Source organism: Aotus nancymaae, unplaced genomic scaffold (assembly GCF_030222135.1).
Source record: "Aotus nancymaae isolate 86718 unplaced genomic scaffold, 86718_ANA_hifiasm-v0.15.2.pri h1tg000003l, whole genome shotgun sequence".
Lineage (NCBI taxonomy): Eukaryota > Metazoa > Chordata > Mammalia > Primates > Aotidae > Aotus > Aotus nancymaae.
The window spans coordinates 11,545,619-11,560,118 of NW_026988414.1; the positions used below are offsets into that span (position 1 = coordinate 11,545,619).

The 14,500-nt window shown below is 41.9% G+C and overlaps 1 protein-coding gene across 2 annotated transcripts in view; it reads left to right on the forward strand.

The window, feature by feature from the left end:
* Nucleotides 1-14,500, forward strand: part of CDK5RAP2 (CDK5 regulatory subunit associated protein 2) — a 197,558-nt gene that overhangs the window by 111,836 nt on the left and 71,222 nt on the right. For both annotated transcript variants that reach the window (XM_021674018.2, XM_064378500.1), the window contains exons 16-18: nt 2,902-3,032; nt 4,547-4,656; nt 7,391-7,528. In XM_021674018.2, the coding sequence (XP_021529693.2) occupies nt 2,902-3,032; nt 4,547-4,656; nt 7,391-7,528 (379 nt within the window). The remainder of the gene's footprint in view (nt 1-2,901; nt 3,033-4,546; nt 4,657-7,390; nt 7,529-14,500) is intronic.

A 14,500-nucleotide genomic window follows, 5' to 3' on the forward strand; every position in this document is an offset into this window, starting at 1 on the left:
CCCTGGAGACAGATGATGTACTGTGATTAAAACTGGAAACGGAGGGCAAGAAGGGAGGAAACTCATCATGAGCAAGAATGTGGCTGATCCTTTCACTTTTACTATTAATTCTTCACAGCAGCACTTAGAAGTTGGTGGATTATCCCCAAATTACGGAAGTGAAAATGTGCATTCTGAGACACTGTGTCAGCAGTGAAGGATTATCAGTGCTCGGGTCGCTTTGGCTCCTGAGCCAGGTTCTTGCTGATACACTCCCAATCTTGAGGACTAGCACAGTTTCCCTGTAACTCAGGGTTTCTCAGCCTCAGCAGTATGAGGCTTTTGGGGGCTGGATAATTTTTTTTTGTCATGAGGGCGTGTCCTGTGCTTTGTAAGATGTTTAGCAATTCCTGGCTTCTATCATAGGAGGGTCAGCACACCTGATTCTCCCATGCAGTTTGAAGAACCAAAAATGTCTCCAGACATGGCCAAATGTCCCCTGTGGGGTGGGGGCAAAATGATCTCCAGATGAGAATCATTGCTGTAACTCATGAAAATCATCAATCTTGGCTTGTAAATATTATCTTCTGTATGGGAGTTTTTGGAGTATGTGTAAGGAAGGAAATGATGTTTGTAGAGCATCTCACATGTGTTAGGCCCTGTCCTAAGGTCTTTCCCATGTAACATCTTATTTACTCCTCAAAACAATCGCAAAGCAAAGGTATTCTTACCCCTATTTTGCATGAGGAAATCAGGACTCAGGTAGTAGAACTGGCTTGCCCAGTAGTGGTGGCGTGCTATTTTGAGCTTGGATCCCTCTGACTCCTTATTTTTGCTTCTGTCTGCCCCGCCCCAATTCCAGGAAGAAGGTTTTTGTTTTTTTTCTGAGTGAAGCACCTTTTGTTCTCCCAACTCCTCACACCTTGGAAAGCTTCTCAAGTTGGGAAAACATAAATGACAGACACAGGAGCAGCAGCTGTGTACTTTTCACCCTGTCAGAAAATGGAAGAGGGAGTGAAGCAGTTAGCTTTCCCCAGCCCTAATCGCAGGAGCGTTGCTAAAACAATCTCTTTTTTCCCCTTGGTTAAATGCCTCTGCGGTACCACTGCATCCAAGCAAGTGCTGTGCTGTGACACCTCTGTGAGGTTTTTCATCAGCCTTACAAATTGATCATTATGATTGTCTTAAAATAGAACTAGGTAGAAGTTGCTAGTAGGGCCCTTTCCCTTGCGTGAAGACTGCTTCACAATGAACTGTCCTCAGAGTAGCAAGCATAGAAGATTAGACATGATGGTTTATTTTCCTTCCAATGTGTGTTGATTTATGTGTGCAGTTCGATGGATGCAGCTGGAAGTCTCTGAAGGAGAAGTGGGGCTTCTTTTAGGAGTCTGGGACACATATTTAGAGCAATTGCTTCTAACCATTCAGGGGGTATTGATCCCTTTTGAAAATCATGATGAAAGCTTATAGCCCCTCTCCCTAGAAAAATCCACAGATTCATACCTTTTTGTAGATAATTTCACGGCATTGATGGACCTTTTTAGGGAACCATAGGTGCTGGATGGAGAATGATAGTTCTCTTGCTGTCTAAAAGATGAGTCTTTCTGATTTGTTAATGTGTTTCAGTAGTCTTAAAGATGTTCATATACTTTGACCCAGTAATTGCATTGCTGGGAATCTTTCTTAAGAAAATAACCTGGATGTCAAACAAGGCTTTAAGCACAGAGATGCACATTGAAACATTATTTATGCTATTCAGATGTCAGCTGGGGTCTCCATGTTCTTCTGAGAGCTGGATTTAAGTGGTCAGATCTCTGCCAATTGCACATCAGTAGGAGTCCAAAGCCTTTCTTAGGGATCTGCACTGTACAGTTCAGTAACCACTAGCCATGTGGCTTTTTACATTTAAACTTACTTTTAATTTAATAAAATTAAACATTCAGTTCCTTGGTACATTAGCCACATTTCAAATGCTCAATAGGCACATTTAGCTAGTGGCTACTGTAGTTGACAGTGCAGATATAGAACATTTCCATCACTGGAGAAAGTTCTATTGGACAGGGCTCCCCAAGATTAATGCAGGTTCTGGGAGGTGTGCATTTTCTTGGCTTCTCTGGGTTTTGGGCTTCTGGTCCATGCAAGCTCTCTGTACAGCTCAGCACTACATTCCCTCTTCCAGAATAGAAATCCATTCATACTATTCATTTTTGAGTGGTTAACCCACCACAGTAGACTCTTTTTGGCCCCTAAATTAGTCCTTTTCTCCCTCTTAGTGTTGACTCACTCCTCCTTTTCGTCTCTTCCCACCTGTCCCACATCCTTACTTCCATTATGACTTTTTTGAGGAGTAACATAACAGGAGTCCTCTGTCTCCCTTTCTTCTGAAGCCTAGGTGCCCAAGTAACACCAGGCCCTGGGGAGCCTCACTTTCTATACCCAAGCCCTTTCAGGGCATTGTTCTGAACAGAGACACATTCTGTACTGGAGAATTAAATTATTTTCACCTAGATAGGCCTATAGCAAAAACTCAGAAATGACCCAGGTATCCACTAATAGGGGACGAGTTAAAGTAAGTAGTGGGACAGTCACCTGGTTTAATATTATATAGTCATTAAAAATGATGTTTGCAAACAATTTCTAAAATAGGGAATTATGACGCAAGGAATGCTTATCAGAATTGTATGTCTAGTATTATTACAGCCATGTAAATTACGCATGGGGAAAAGATTGGTAGTAGGGGCATGGTAATTTTTGTTTTCTTTATACTGTTGTATTTAAAATTTTCTATAGTAAACCTGTATTTACTTTTATAACCAGAAAAAAACACAAATGACATAAAAATCATAGGAAGGCTTTCTGGGCTTTGCATCTAAAAGTACAAATAGGTCTGTTTTAAAACTTCTGGTGTCTTGTTTTACCAAGTATCAACAACCTGCAGGCTGAGTTAAACAAAATTTTTGCTCTGCGGAAGCAACTGGAGTGGGATGTGCTGTCTTACCAGAACTTGCGAAAGACCTTGGAGGAGCAGATCGGTGAAATTCGGAGGCGGGAAGGTAAACACTTTCTTCTACGCACTTGTCTTTGGTTTTTCCACTTGGAGGGCATGGACTGAACTTCAGGAGAGTCCTAAATATTTGTTGAGGGATGAAACGTACACGGGGTTTCGTCTGGAGAGCCTTTTTGTGGTGACCATGCTGATGTTGGCCTTCTGGTAGAAGAGCCCAGTAAGTTGTACTAATTCTGCAGAAGGTCTGGTGCAGCATTGCTTCCTCGGTACCTCTGCTACTTTCTGCATCATTTGATACTTCTAGTTCCAAATATCCCTGGGCCCTTGCAATCCCCTTTTTCTGGGGATTGCAGCCCTTCACTGCCCGAAATATCTGAGTACTGCCACCACAGCACCTACTACAGGGAACTCAAGACCACAGACATATGGGTGAGACGCTGTTTCAGGTTGAAGCACTGTTTGTAGCATTGTAGATGCATTAAGGGCCCTCCCTCCCTACAAGATGAGGGTCCTGTGGGACTTAGGTTTTCTGGACTCATCACAGTAATATTAATATTTGACCCTCTTCCCTGGTAGAACTTGAGCCCTTTAAAATCTGGGTTATTATCTGATTCCCTTCTGTATCTCTAGCCCAGTGCCTGACACATTTGGTAAAAATTGGTAATAATAGTGATAGGTTTGACATTTCTTGAGCATCTGCCGTGTACAAGGCACAGTGCTAGGCACCTAACTTTTCATCTGTGATCCTCAACGTCATCTCATTAGGTAGAGTAGGTATTAACTTCATTTTACAGATGAAGAAACTAAGGCTCAGCGGGGGGTTGATGTGCCCAGATTTGAGCCAGGGCATCTTCTTTTAAGCTTAGCTCTTTCTCATATTCTGTACTGTATTTTAGATATATCAGCTCTTACATGTGTGTGTTAAATGAGGTACTGTTTGTGGATATGCCTTGCTCAATACACATATCTTCTCCCTACCCCTGCTTCTTCCCTTCCTATTAGAGTTGACCTTTGCTGCAAAGGAAGCAGCTCCTTACATTGGTGACCAGAGATTTTTTTATCTTAGCACTAGCAGGCACTTTCTGCACTTAGTGTGCTGTTTCCCATGAGGGGTCTGGGCCTGTACAAAAGTAGATCAGACACTTTTATCTCCCTTGAGTTCTACCGTTGAGGGTCACATCTAATTTTTTTGCATTCTCCCCTAAACACAATCAGTCCCTCATTTAAACTGAAATCACCATTTGCTTGTGCCATTCAGAATGGTCTCCAGGCACAATACTTGATATGCAAATTATAATTCACAGTTGGCCACAGTGAAAACCTACAGCCTAAGATGAAACTATACATTGAAATATCAGCCTGTTGAGAAAGGGAAAATTACTTTTGCTCCAAAAGCGGTGCCTTCAGCTCCTTCTGTGTACTTAGACGCTCCCTTCCCCCCACCGTCCCCATTCACATTGGTTCAGATGGATTGCACAGGGATAAGTCTTGGGAGGATCTGTTTCTGATATTCTTTTTCTCTTCCCAATCCTCACTTTTTTTTTTTTTTTTTTTGGGCAGAAGAATCATTTTCATTTTATAGTGATCAAACATCTTATCTAAGTATTTGCCTTGAAGAAAACAATCGGTTTCAAGTGGAGCATTTTTCTCAAGAAGAGCTTAAGAAAAAGGTATTGACCTATTAACTTTTAGTGCTTTTCTTTTGTTTGTTGTGTCTTGGGTTCCTGATGAGAGGCTAAGATTCTGAAGGCCCTTCTTCCTTCCTTCCTGTCCCCTCTTGTGTGTGCCCCTCCTGTGTCCATTACCTGGAGTACCTTCCCTCATGTCTGATAAACTCGTCAGGCCCAAGAACCCAGCCAGCCTTGATCTCCTTGAGGAAAAGCTCTCTGGCCCCTCAGTTTAAGAGTTAGCCACCTTTCCTTCAGGTTGTTCACCTCTTTTCTTGTACCTAATCCAAATCAATGTCCTTCTCTTACTGATCTGTAATTATCTGGTTATTTGTCTATATTTCCTTGCTAGGCTGTGAACATCTTAAACTTAGTGATTGTGTCTTACTTGTTTCTGATTTCCCATTGCCTGGCACACATATAGGAGGTAATAACAGATGCATTTTGAATGAATAAAGTTCCAGGTTTAATCAGTAAATCTTTTTTTAAACTGGAAAGGATTTTCTTTTCTTTCTTTTTTTTGAGATGGAGTTTCGCTCTTGTTACCCAGGCTGGAGTGCAATGGCGCGATCTTGGCTCACCGCAACCTCCACCTCCTGGGTTCAGGCAATTCTCCTGCCTCAGCCTCCTGAGTAGCTGGGATTACAGGCATGCGCCACTATGCCCAGCTAATTTTTTGTATTTTTTAGTAGAGATGGGGTTTCACCTTGTTGACCAGGATGGTCTCGATCTCTTGACCTCGTGATCCACCTGCCTTGGCCTCCCAAAGTGCTGGGATTACAGGCTTGAGGCACCTCACCTGGCCCTTCTTCTTTTTTTTTTTTTTTTTTTTTGAGACAGAGTCTTGCTCTGTCACCCAGGCTATAGTGCAATGGCATGATCTCTGCTTACTCCAAACTCCACCTCCTGGGTTCAAGTGATTCTCCTGCCTCAGTCTCCCAAGTAGCTGGGATTACAGGCGTGCACCACCACACCCGGCTACTTTTTCATATTTTTTGTAGAGACAGGGTTTCACCATGTTTGCCAGGCTGGTCTTAAACTCCTGACCTCATGATCCACCCGTCTCAGCCTCCCAAAGTGCTGGGATTACAGGCATGAGCCATCACGCCTAGCCTGGAAAGGGTCTTCAATGTGTTGATCAGTGGCATGGTTAGAGCTGTTTAGTGTTTCAAGGTTCTGAAAACCATTGTTAGAAATAGGAAGTGTGAAACTATATGGCTTATTATAAAATTATCATGTATGTGTGACTGAGATTCAGTTTCTGTCTTGAAATAATTTATATTCTGATAGAAGAGACAGGCATGTAAGCAAGTAATTACAATATGAGGTACAAGGTTGCTGTATGGGCAGCTGTACAAGGTATAGAAGTAGCAGAGGAGAGGTTAACTGCCTGTATGGGAGATGGGACGGGGGTGAACTCACTTGATCAGGGGAAGCTTCTAAACAGAAGTGAGATTTGAAGTGAGTTTTGAAGGACAAATTTGGAGTTTGTCCAGGTCTCCACTTTCTCAGCAGAGAAAGAGAAAACAGCCTGTGTAAGGCACAGAGCTAAGAAATAGCAAGGATAATACAAATGTGGGCATTTTGGGAGGAGTAGGGCAAGAAGTATGGAGGCAGCTGTTAGTTTTTAAAAGATGAAAATAGAGATGATAATAGCTGCCGCTAGTGTCTACTGGGGCTGTGGTAAGGGCAGGAGGTACTTCACTGGGTTGGCACTTAGTAAATGTTTGTAGAACCAGAATGTCTTGTTCTTCCTACCAGAACCTCCTTGAGGATTAGATCCAGTTTTTGTTCATATTTTGATGTATTGGACATCTACTATGTGTACTCAGGGTGGGAATTTCCATGTTATTTGAAGAGCTAATAATCACTTCCATCAAGAAGCCTTCGAAAATTACTGGCCTTTGGGATTTGAAGACTGCAGGAAGCCAAGGTGGTGTCTGCTCGATTCCTTATGTGTCTGGTCTTGCAAGACCCGGGCCCGGCTCTGCCTGTGTGGAGGCAGCTGCTCTTTCCCACATGGTTAGATATTTGGCCATTGTTCTGTCTCATTTAGTTCTCCAGACACCCCAGCTGTGGGACTTCGGGCAGTTAATATCTTTGTATTTCATGTCCTCATTGTAAAATGGAGATAGACACACTAGCCTGTCCACCTCCTCAGGATTTTTGTAAGGAGTGATTGACTAAAGCTTGTAGGAGTATTTTAGTAGCCGTAAATTGCTTTAGAATTGACAACTGTTAATATTACTGGTATTGCCAAATAGGTGTACAAAGGAGGAGGTCATTGGTAAAAAATAAGGCTCTGATACAGTTTCAGAAACTTTAGCCTTGGGAGACTCTTCCTCCAGAGGGTCTCAAGTGCAAGGGAGAGATAGCATTGGCTGTCATTGACTGAGCACTTAGACTGTGCCAGGACTTTAGTGCACTGTGACCACAGTCCAGTTCAGTTCTCATCATAACTCTACAGACGAGGAAACTGGAGCTTAGATTGTGCAGCTTGCCCAGGATCTTTCTGCCTTGAAATAAGTGATGACTCTGGGATTAGAATACTGTTATGCCAGGTGTTAAAGCCAGTGTTTTTGTCACGGTGCGCATGATATCCTGAGGGCTAGAATCACCCTGATTTCCCATGACTATGGTGTAAAAGAGTCGCTTAATAGGGCTGTCTGGGCTGTGGCCCTGGGAAGCTGAAGCCTCCTGCTGGGTATACAGTCCTCTCCCCATTCTTACCTCCTAGGTCAGTGACCTCATACAGCTAGTAAAGGAGCTGTATACAGACAACCAGCACCTGAAGAAAACCATTTTTGATCTCTCCTGCATGGGTTTCCAGGGAAATGGCTTTCCAGACAGACTTGAATCTACAGAAAAAACAGAGGTAAGAAACATTTTTGTTGTCATATGCTAATTACAAAAATATAACAACTGGCTTGGTGTGGTGGCTCACGCCTATACTCCCAGTACTTTGGGAGGCTGAGGTGGGAGGATCACTTTGGCCCAGGAGGTCGAGGCTGTAGTAAGCCGTGATTACACCACTACACTTCAGCCTGGGTGACAGAGCATAACCCTGTCTCAACAAACAAACAAACCAAAACCATATATTTATATATATGTATGTATACAAACCATATATTTATATATGTGTATGTGTGTATAACAACCCGAAAGGTTTTTCAAGACTGCATCTGTTTCTGGGGAGGTCTGTAATTGAAATTCCCTTTGTTGTGGGCTGGTTATTGAGAGCCTCACTAGGCTGGCAGGTGTGTCCACAGGTTTCCTCAGTTCGGATCATGTCTCCATGGACACATTTGATATACTATGATGCTTTGACTCTGGGCCAGCTCTGGGACCTGTGCTGCAGATGGCACATCTGGATGAACGATGTGGTCTCAGAGGGATCTGGAGAGTTTCCAAACCAACCAGATAATTGGAATAGCATGGATGCAGCCTTAATGAATACATTAACATTGAAAAACTGACATACATGCAACCCACCTGGGAAAGGAGGAAAGAAGCCTTCTTCACCTTGATGACTTCTGGATCTCAGTGCTGATCCTTGTGATTTGTTGGCTCTGGTTTTCTCTGTTTGGGACCTGGACTGTACAATGGGAGGACCCTGAAGTTGTGATGTTGTTTCTTTCCCTTTTCATCCCCTAGCTTGGCCTAACTCTGCCGCAGGAAGAGCCTTTCTTCATGCGTGTATTAGCATTGTTTCAGAAGACCAGAACTGTTCTCTCATGAAGTGCAGTAGTAGGGCCTTTTTGTACTTGGGTCCCTCACGTGTGAAACTGGAATCTTCCTGGTTGGGGTTGTCTTCTGCTCTACCTGGAGTGCCAGGTAAATGGAGAGCTCACATTCATTGCAGCGTCATTTCTTGGAAAAGATTTGTCAACCTTAAGCTGTCCCCTCCTACCTTCCAAGTGGGAAATGCTCAAAGGTATTTATGCTGCACTCTGGCCATCTGCTTTCTTTGAGAGAGGGTATATTATTGATGTTAGCCTCCAGGACTCTAGATAATTTTGAAAACCAAGAATATCTGTGATCCATTTAGGGAGAAATAAGTCTGATTTGCTTCCTCCGAGGCAGCATTCTTCACCAACTTCATTTGAGACACAAATGGTGTGTTTTGTTTGTTCATTTGCCCTTTAAAAAAAAAATCTGTTAAATGTCCCATTATGTCCTTTGGAGAAAAAGGCTTTTTCCTTTTCCCACCCTAAGATCTTAATATCAGCCGACTCAGATTTGTTGAGTCTTTTGTCATATTGTACTTCGATTTGATGTTCCCCATGAATAGCCTTGTTCTTTATAGCACACCTCCCCATCATCCCTCAGAATGGGATGGGAAAGGTGATGTGCCCACTGTAATTTTGAGCTGAGGGAGTAGATGGAGTTACGGTGAGGGTGAGATGGGAAAGAGCGGAGCCTGCAGTTCTCTGGTAGTATGCATAACTCTCTTTTGATAAGAAGCAAAGCAGAAACAAACAAGAAATGCTTATATTGTCCACAGCATTTTCCGAGAAGCATGACTTGCAGAGTGGGGTCTGGGCATGATTCCTGTTCTCTAGGAGCCTATAAATCAGAAATGAAGGCGGGGGTAAAGCAAGTATGTTTTTATTTTTAAAATGCAGAATCTTCTCTCCAATATTTAACTCATAGCATTACCCCAACGTTTGGAAAACAGAATAAATTGCCACTAATTCTGTCACTTTAAAAGGAGCACATAGTTGATTAACGTTTGGAAGTGTTCCTTCTGTATTCATGTGCATGAACATGTGGATGCACACACCTCTCCTGGAATGCAGCTTTGTCTTCTGTTCTTGCTAATTGCCATTATGTCATAGCATCTTATTCCATCTTATGAATGCGCTGAAACTAAGTGCCTCATTGCTGTTGGACATGTAGGTTGATTCTAGTGATTTACCGTCTTGAATTCTCTAATGAATGTCTTTGGACAAAAATCTTTTTCTGTGTTTAGAGGTTTTTTTTTTTTCCTTAGAGTTGATTCCCAGATATGTGTAATTAGTAGGTCAAAGGACAGATATGGATATGCAATAGGCATAAAATTTATTTTCATATACCCTTCTCCCCCCCACAACCTTTTTTTTTTTGAGACAGAGTCTTGCTCTGTTGCCCAGGCTGGAGTGCATTGGCGCGATCTTGGCTCACTGCAACTCCACCTCCTGGGTTCAAGCGATTCTCCAGCCTCAGCCTCCTGAGTAGCTGGAATTACAGGTATGCGTCACCATGCCTGGCTAATTTTTGTATTTGTAGTAGAGACAGGGTTTCATCATGTTGGTCAGGCTGATCTTGAACTTCTGACCTTGTGATTTGCCCGCCTCAGCCTCCCAAAGTGCTGGGATTACGGGTGTGAGCCACCGACAGTTTTTAATTGGTAAAAGACCGTAAGTAGTTTGAAGGCCCTGATAGAGTTTATCAGGTTTCTTTCTAAGATACTGGCCCTGGTATAGAGCCTCACCAGCTGAGTACCATGGTGCCCAATTCCTGCCTGCTGACAGATCACATAAACATACCAAATAAACAAAAGACCAAGGACAGGTATCCTGTTGTTGCCATGTGCATTTTAAAAAAAATCTCTAATGAGGTTGCACCTATTTTCTCATATTTATTTGCTGGTTATGTATACATTATAGGAGAATTAGGTTGAAAATCGATATAGAGGAGTGATTTCAGCAGAGTGTAGTTAGGTTGGTGAACATAGAAAGCCAGGAACTGTGTGACTTGTGGACCTGCCGTCTCTGAGTGTAGGCTGCATGTAAAGAAAGCACGTGGCACAGGTCCTGGCACACTGCAAAGGCTCAAAAGGGTTAGTTACTATTGTTATTTACTTCTATTGTCATTATTAAGAATGGTTAGAAAACTATTTTTGGCATAGAGAGGAAATGTTGATAAAGGGGCATAATTTAGTTGAACTCAAATATTTGTAGGGCTGTCGTGTTGATAAGAAATAGACCTTCTGTGACTCTAAAGGGCAGAAATGGTTCTCAGAAGTAGAAGGTGCCTATTAAATATTCTGTTAATAGTAACAATAAAACTTGGTTTGTCAGAGCAGATTTAATTTCATTAAAAGGAGGCACTTTCTAACAATTTGACTTCATACATTATTATGAGTTTTACAAGATTTATAAAGCCTTTGGCACAGTTCTGGCAAGTGGTAGGCACTCAGTAAAACAGCTATTTTAATTTATTTTTAATTTTTTTGGTAAGTTAGTGGCAGAGATGGGACTATAACCCTCTTCTGACTTTGTTTAGCACCATAGGGCAGTGCTTCTGAAATTTAATGTGCATGTAAATTTCCTGGGAGTCTTGTCGAAATGCAGATTCTTGTCCAGTAAGCTTGGGATGGGGCTGAGAGTCTGTATTTCTAACAAATTTGGGTGATGATGCTTCCGCTGCCCTAAGACTAGAGGTAATCCTGAAAAGGACTTATTTTTAGCTCTCGTTTTGAGAAAAGTCTTTATTCATTTGTTTAATTGTTCAGCAGTGTTGAGCATCAGGCATTGATGTTAAAACTATGAACACAGACATATCCCTGCCCTGTCTAGGATGTAATCCAGAGAAGCAGAGGGGCGATTGCAGCAGAGTGTGGTGAAAGCTGTGATGGAGTGAATGCAGAGTCTCAAGGGAGATGTAGACAGGTGCCCAGCCCTCACTTTGGGGATTAAGGGAAATTCTTTCTGGAGGAGGAAGGGGAGATGCCAAGCAAATGAAGAAAGATTAGCTCAAGAGGTAGGGGGAGAACAGGTAGAGTGCAGAGTAGCAGTGTGGGCTTTCAAGGAGGGAGTGTTTCATAGTGTCGGACACTGAGAAGACAAGAAAGAGAAGAGTACTGGGAACTTCCTGTGAGTCCCATGACCTGAGCAGTTTCATCAGAGTGAGGGGGACAGAAGCCAGCGTGCAGGGGATAGAGAAGTGATGAGAAGTGAGGAAATGAGGATGGAGCCAGTTGACACTTGGAGGCTTGGAGGTTGCTTCTTTAGTTGCTTCTTTAGTAGGGCTGGAAGCAGAGCCAGGTATAGTGACTTAGTTCTTTAAGTAGCATGTAGCATGAAGAACATTTCCCTATGTCCGTAACATTTAATTTCTTGACCATTCCTGGAAACTGAGAGTTTACTTTTAATTTTGACCAAGTCAGTTGAGGTAAAGAGAAATGAAAGTTAATTTTTGTTTCACTCTATCGAGTATTGGCATTGTTGTGGTTCTGGAAATGCAGAATAACTTTGATGCTTTTGATATTTCAACTTGGAATGACATGTTAACACTACTGTCTTTGCTTAGCTAAACTTAAGGGAAACCCTTCTCAGATCCTCAGGAGTCAGGGAGGAGCTTCTCTGTCTCCTTCCTAACCCCATGTGGATTTCATCTCTCATTAATACAAGGAGGTCTTTGGGGACCTTTCCTGGGCAGTAAAAGCCACATTGCAGAAGGTGAGAATAGACCCCTTGCTGAAGCTTGGAGAGAGGCAGAGAACACTCAGTGACCAGAACTGTTGGGGAATCAGAGAGAGACTTTTGTTGTTGTTTTGTTTCTTTAAAAAGATGAGAGAGACTTTTCTCTCAATATTTTATTATGAAAAAATTCAGACACAGCAAAGTGAAAAGAATTTTACAGTGAATACCCACCTACTCACCACCTGGGTTCTATTCACGTTTCCCACCTGCCCGTCATCACTCATGTCTTATCTTTCTGATAAATTTTAATTGAAACTGCAAACATCAGTATACTTCCCCCTAAGTACTTCAGTATACATATCTTCAATAAATGTTTATGGTTAAATGAACTATAGAAATTGTAAACCTACATTCACTAAGTTTTACAGGTATATGTGCCTGTGTAAGGCAAACCCCTATCAAGAGCCTGCATGTCCTCTGTTGTCCAAACCCAACCCCACCCCAGCTGCTCTTCTGATTTGTCCCACTGTGGATTAATTTTGCCTAGACTTTCATATAAATGAAGTCATACAGTATATTCTCTTTTGTATATATATTTTTTACTCAGCATTATGCTTTTTAGATTCATTCATGTTGTTAGTGCATCAAGTTTGTTCCTTTTTATTGCCAAGTAGTATTCAATCTGCTATTAATGGACATTTGGGTATAAGGTGATTAGGAGCATTCATGTACAATTCTTTGGTGGGACATACTTTTTTTTTTTTTTTGAGTACCTGTGAGTAGAATTCCTGAGTCATATGGTAGGGTTATTAGTTTTATGAGAAATTGCCAATACTTTTCCCAAACATTTTATATTCCCACCAACAAGTTTGATAGCTCCAGTTAGTCTTTATCCCTTGAGAGTGTTATAGTAATGAGGGAACAAGCCAAAAGAGAAAGAGTTCCTTACCCACATTTATAAACTTTCATGCCTCTGTAGGTATATTTATGCATGTCTAGTCTGTTTCATGCTTGATAGTATAGTAGGATGTGGTTTTTGATCATCACTTCCGTTTGGTCCTGATTACAGTTTGGATATGGTTAGATTGAATGTGTTCTGACCTTGAGAAGTTTCTATAAAAACTGAACTCAGTTGACTTTGTTTTTCTTCCAAAACAGGGTTTTTCCTCTGAAAGGAAAACCAGAGGGTTGAGCTGGAGAGCTATGGGGATAATTGATTAAATGTAGGGATTCAGAAATAAAACTTGAGCTAGAACATAGGTATCTTACATGTACAACACACCTAACAAATGACCCAGTGCTCCGTGGTTTCAGCACCTTTGGCGCAGACTGTTTTGTTTTGTTTTTGTTTTCAAGACAGGGTGTTGCTCTGTTGGCCAGGCTGGAGTACAGTGGTGTGATCACAGCTCACTGCAGCCTCGACCTCCCTGAGCTCAGGAGATCCTCCTGCCTCAGCCTTCTAAGTAGCTGGGACTACAGCATGTGCCATCACATCCAGCTAACTTTTTTATTTTTTGTAGAGATAGGCGTCTCACTCTGTTGTCCCGACTGGTCTTGAACTGCTGGGCTCAAGCAGTCTACCTGCCTTGGGCTCCCAAAGTGCTAGGATTATAGGTGTGAGCTACTGCAACTGGCCAGACTCCTTTATTGGTGAGATAATGTTTGGTTTAATTTTGAAATAGCTTTGATTGATTCCTTACCTGGGAGTGACTGGCCACCTTTTTTCTCATTTTTAATTTGGTTAATTCAGTTGTCCCATTACTAGAATTTTTGCTTTTCCAGAGAGCTGAGAACTGGCTTTCTTGAGAACTTTGTACTGTCCATTTTGTAGAACTCAGAAACTTTGGGATTTACACTTCTCTGAAGCATTAGGGATTTATGCAGTCTTTATAAATAACTGTCCTTCCTTTCCAAAAGCATAAAGTTATCGTCAGGCAAGCGTGATACTCTTCTCATTAGAGATGAGGACTTTTTGTCAGCAAAATGACAGTGTTGCTAGGACTGTCCCTCAGATGTGTGACAGTATAGCAAGAAGAGGTTTATGCCTGTGCTAAATAGGAGAAGCGATGCATAAATTGGGCACACCATAAATTTCATTTATTACTTTCTTGCTATTTGATATTTTCAATTCCATCAATAGCTATTTTCCAAAATCTTGTTACTTTTATATAATCTGAAAGTGAATTTAGCAAATGCAGGAATGGCAGTGGCAGCGGCATAACAGACAGCATATTTAATTTACGGCAGCTCAGGAAAGGCTGTGCAAGGGCAAGGGGAAATGCCTTTAGTTATTGTCTTGGGGAATTTGTCCTTAAATTATGCTTGATCCAGGCAGCTGGGTGTGATTCACCACAACTAGCAACTCTAACTTTGGTTAATTTTTATTTCATGGCTTTGGCATTTGTTTCTTCCTCTTTTTTTTTTTTTTTGCTTTGTGTTTT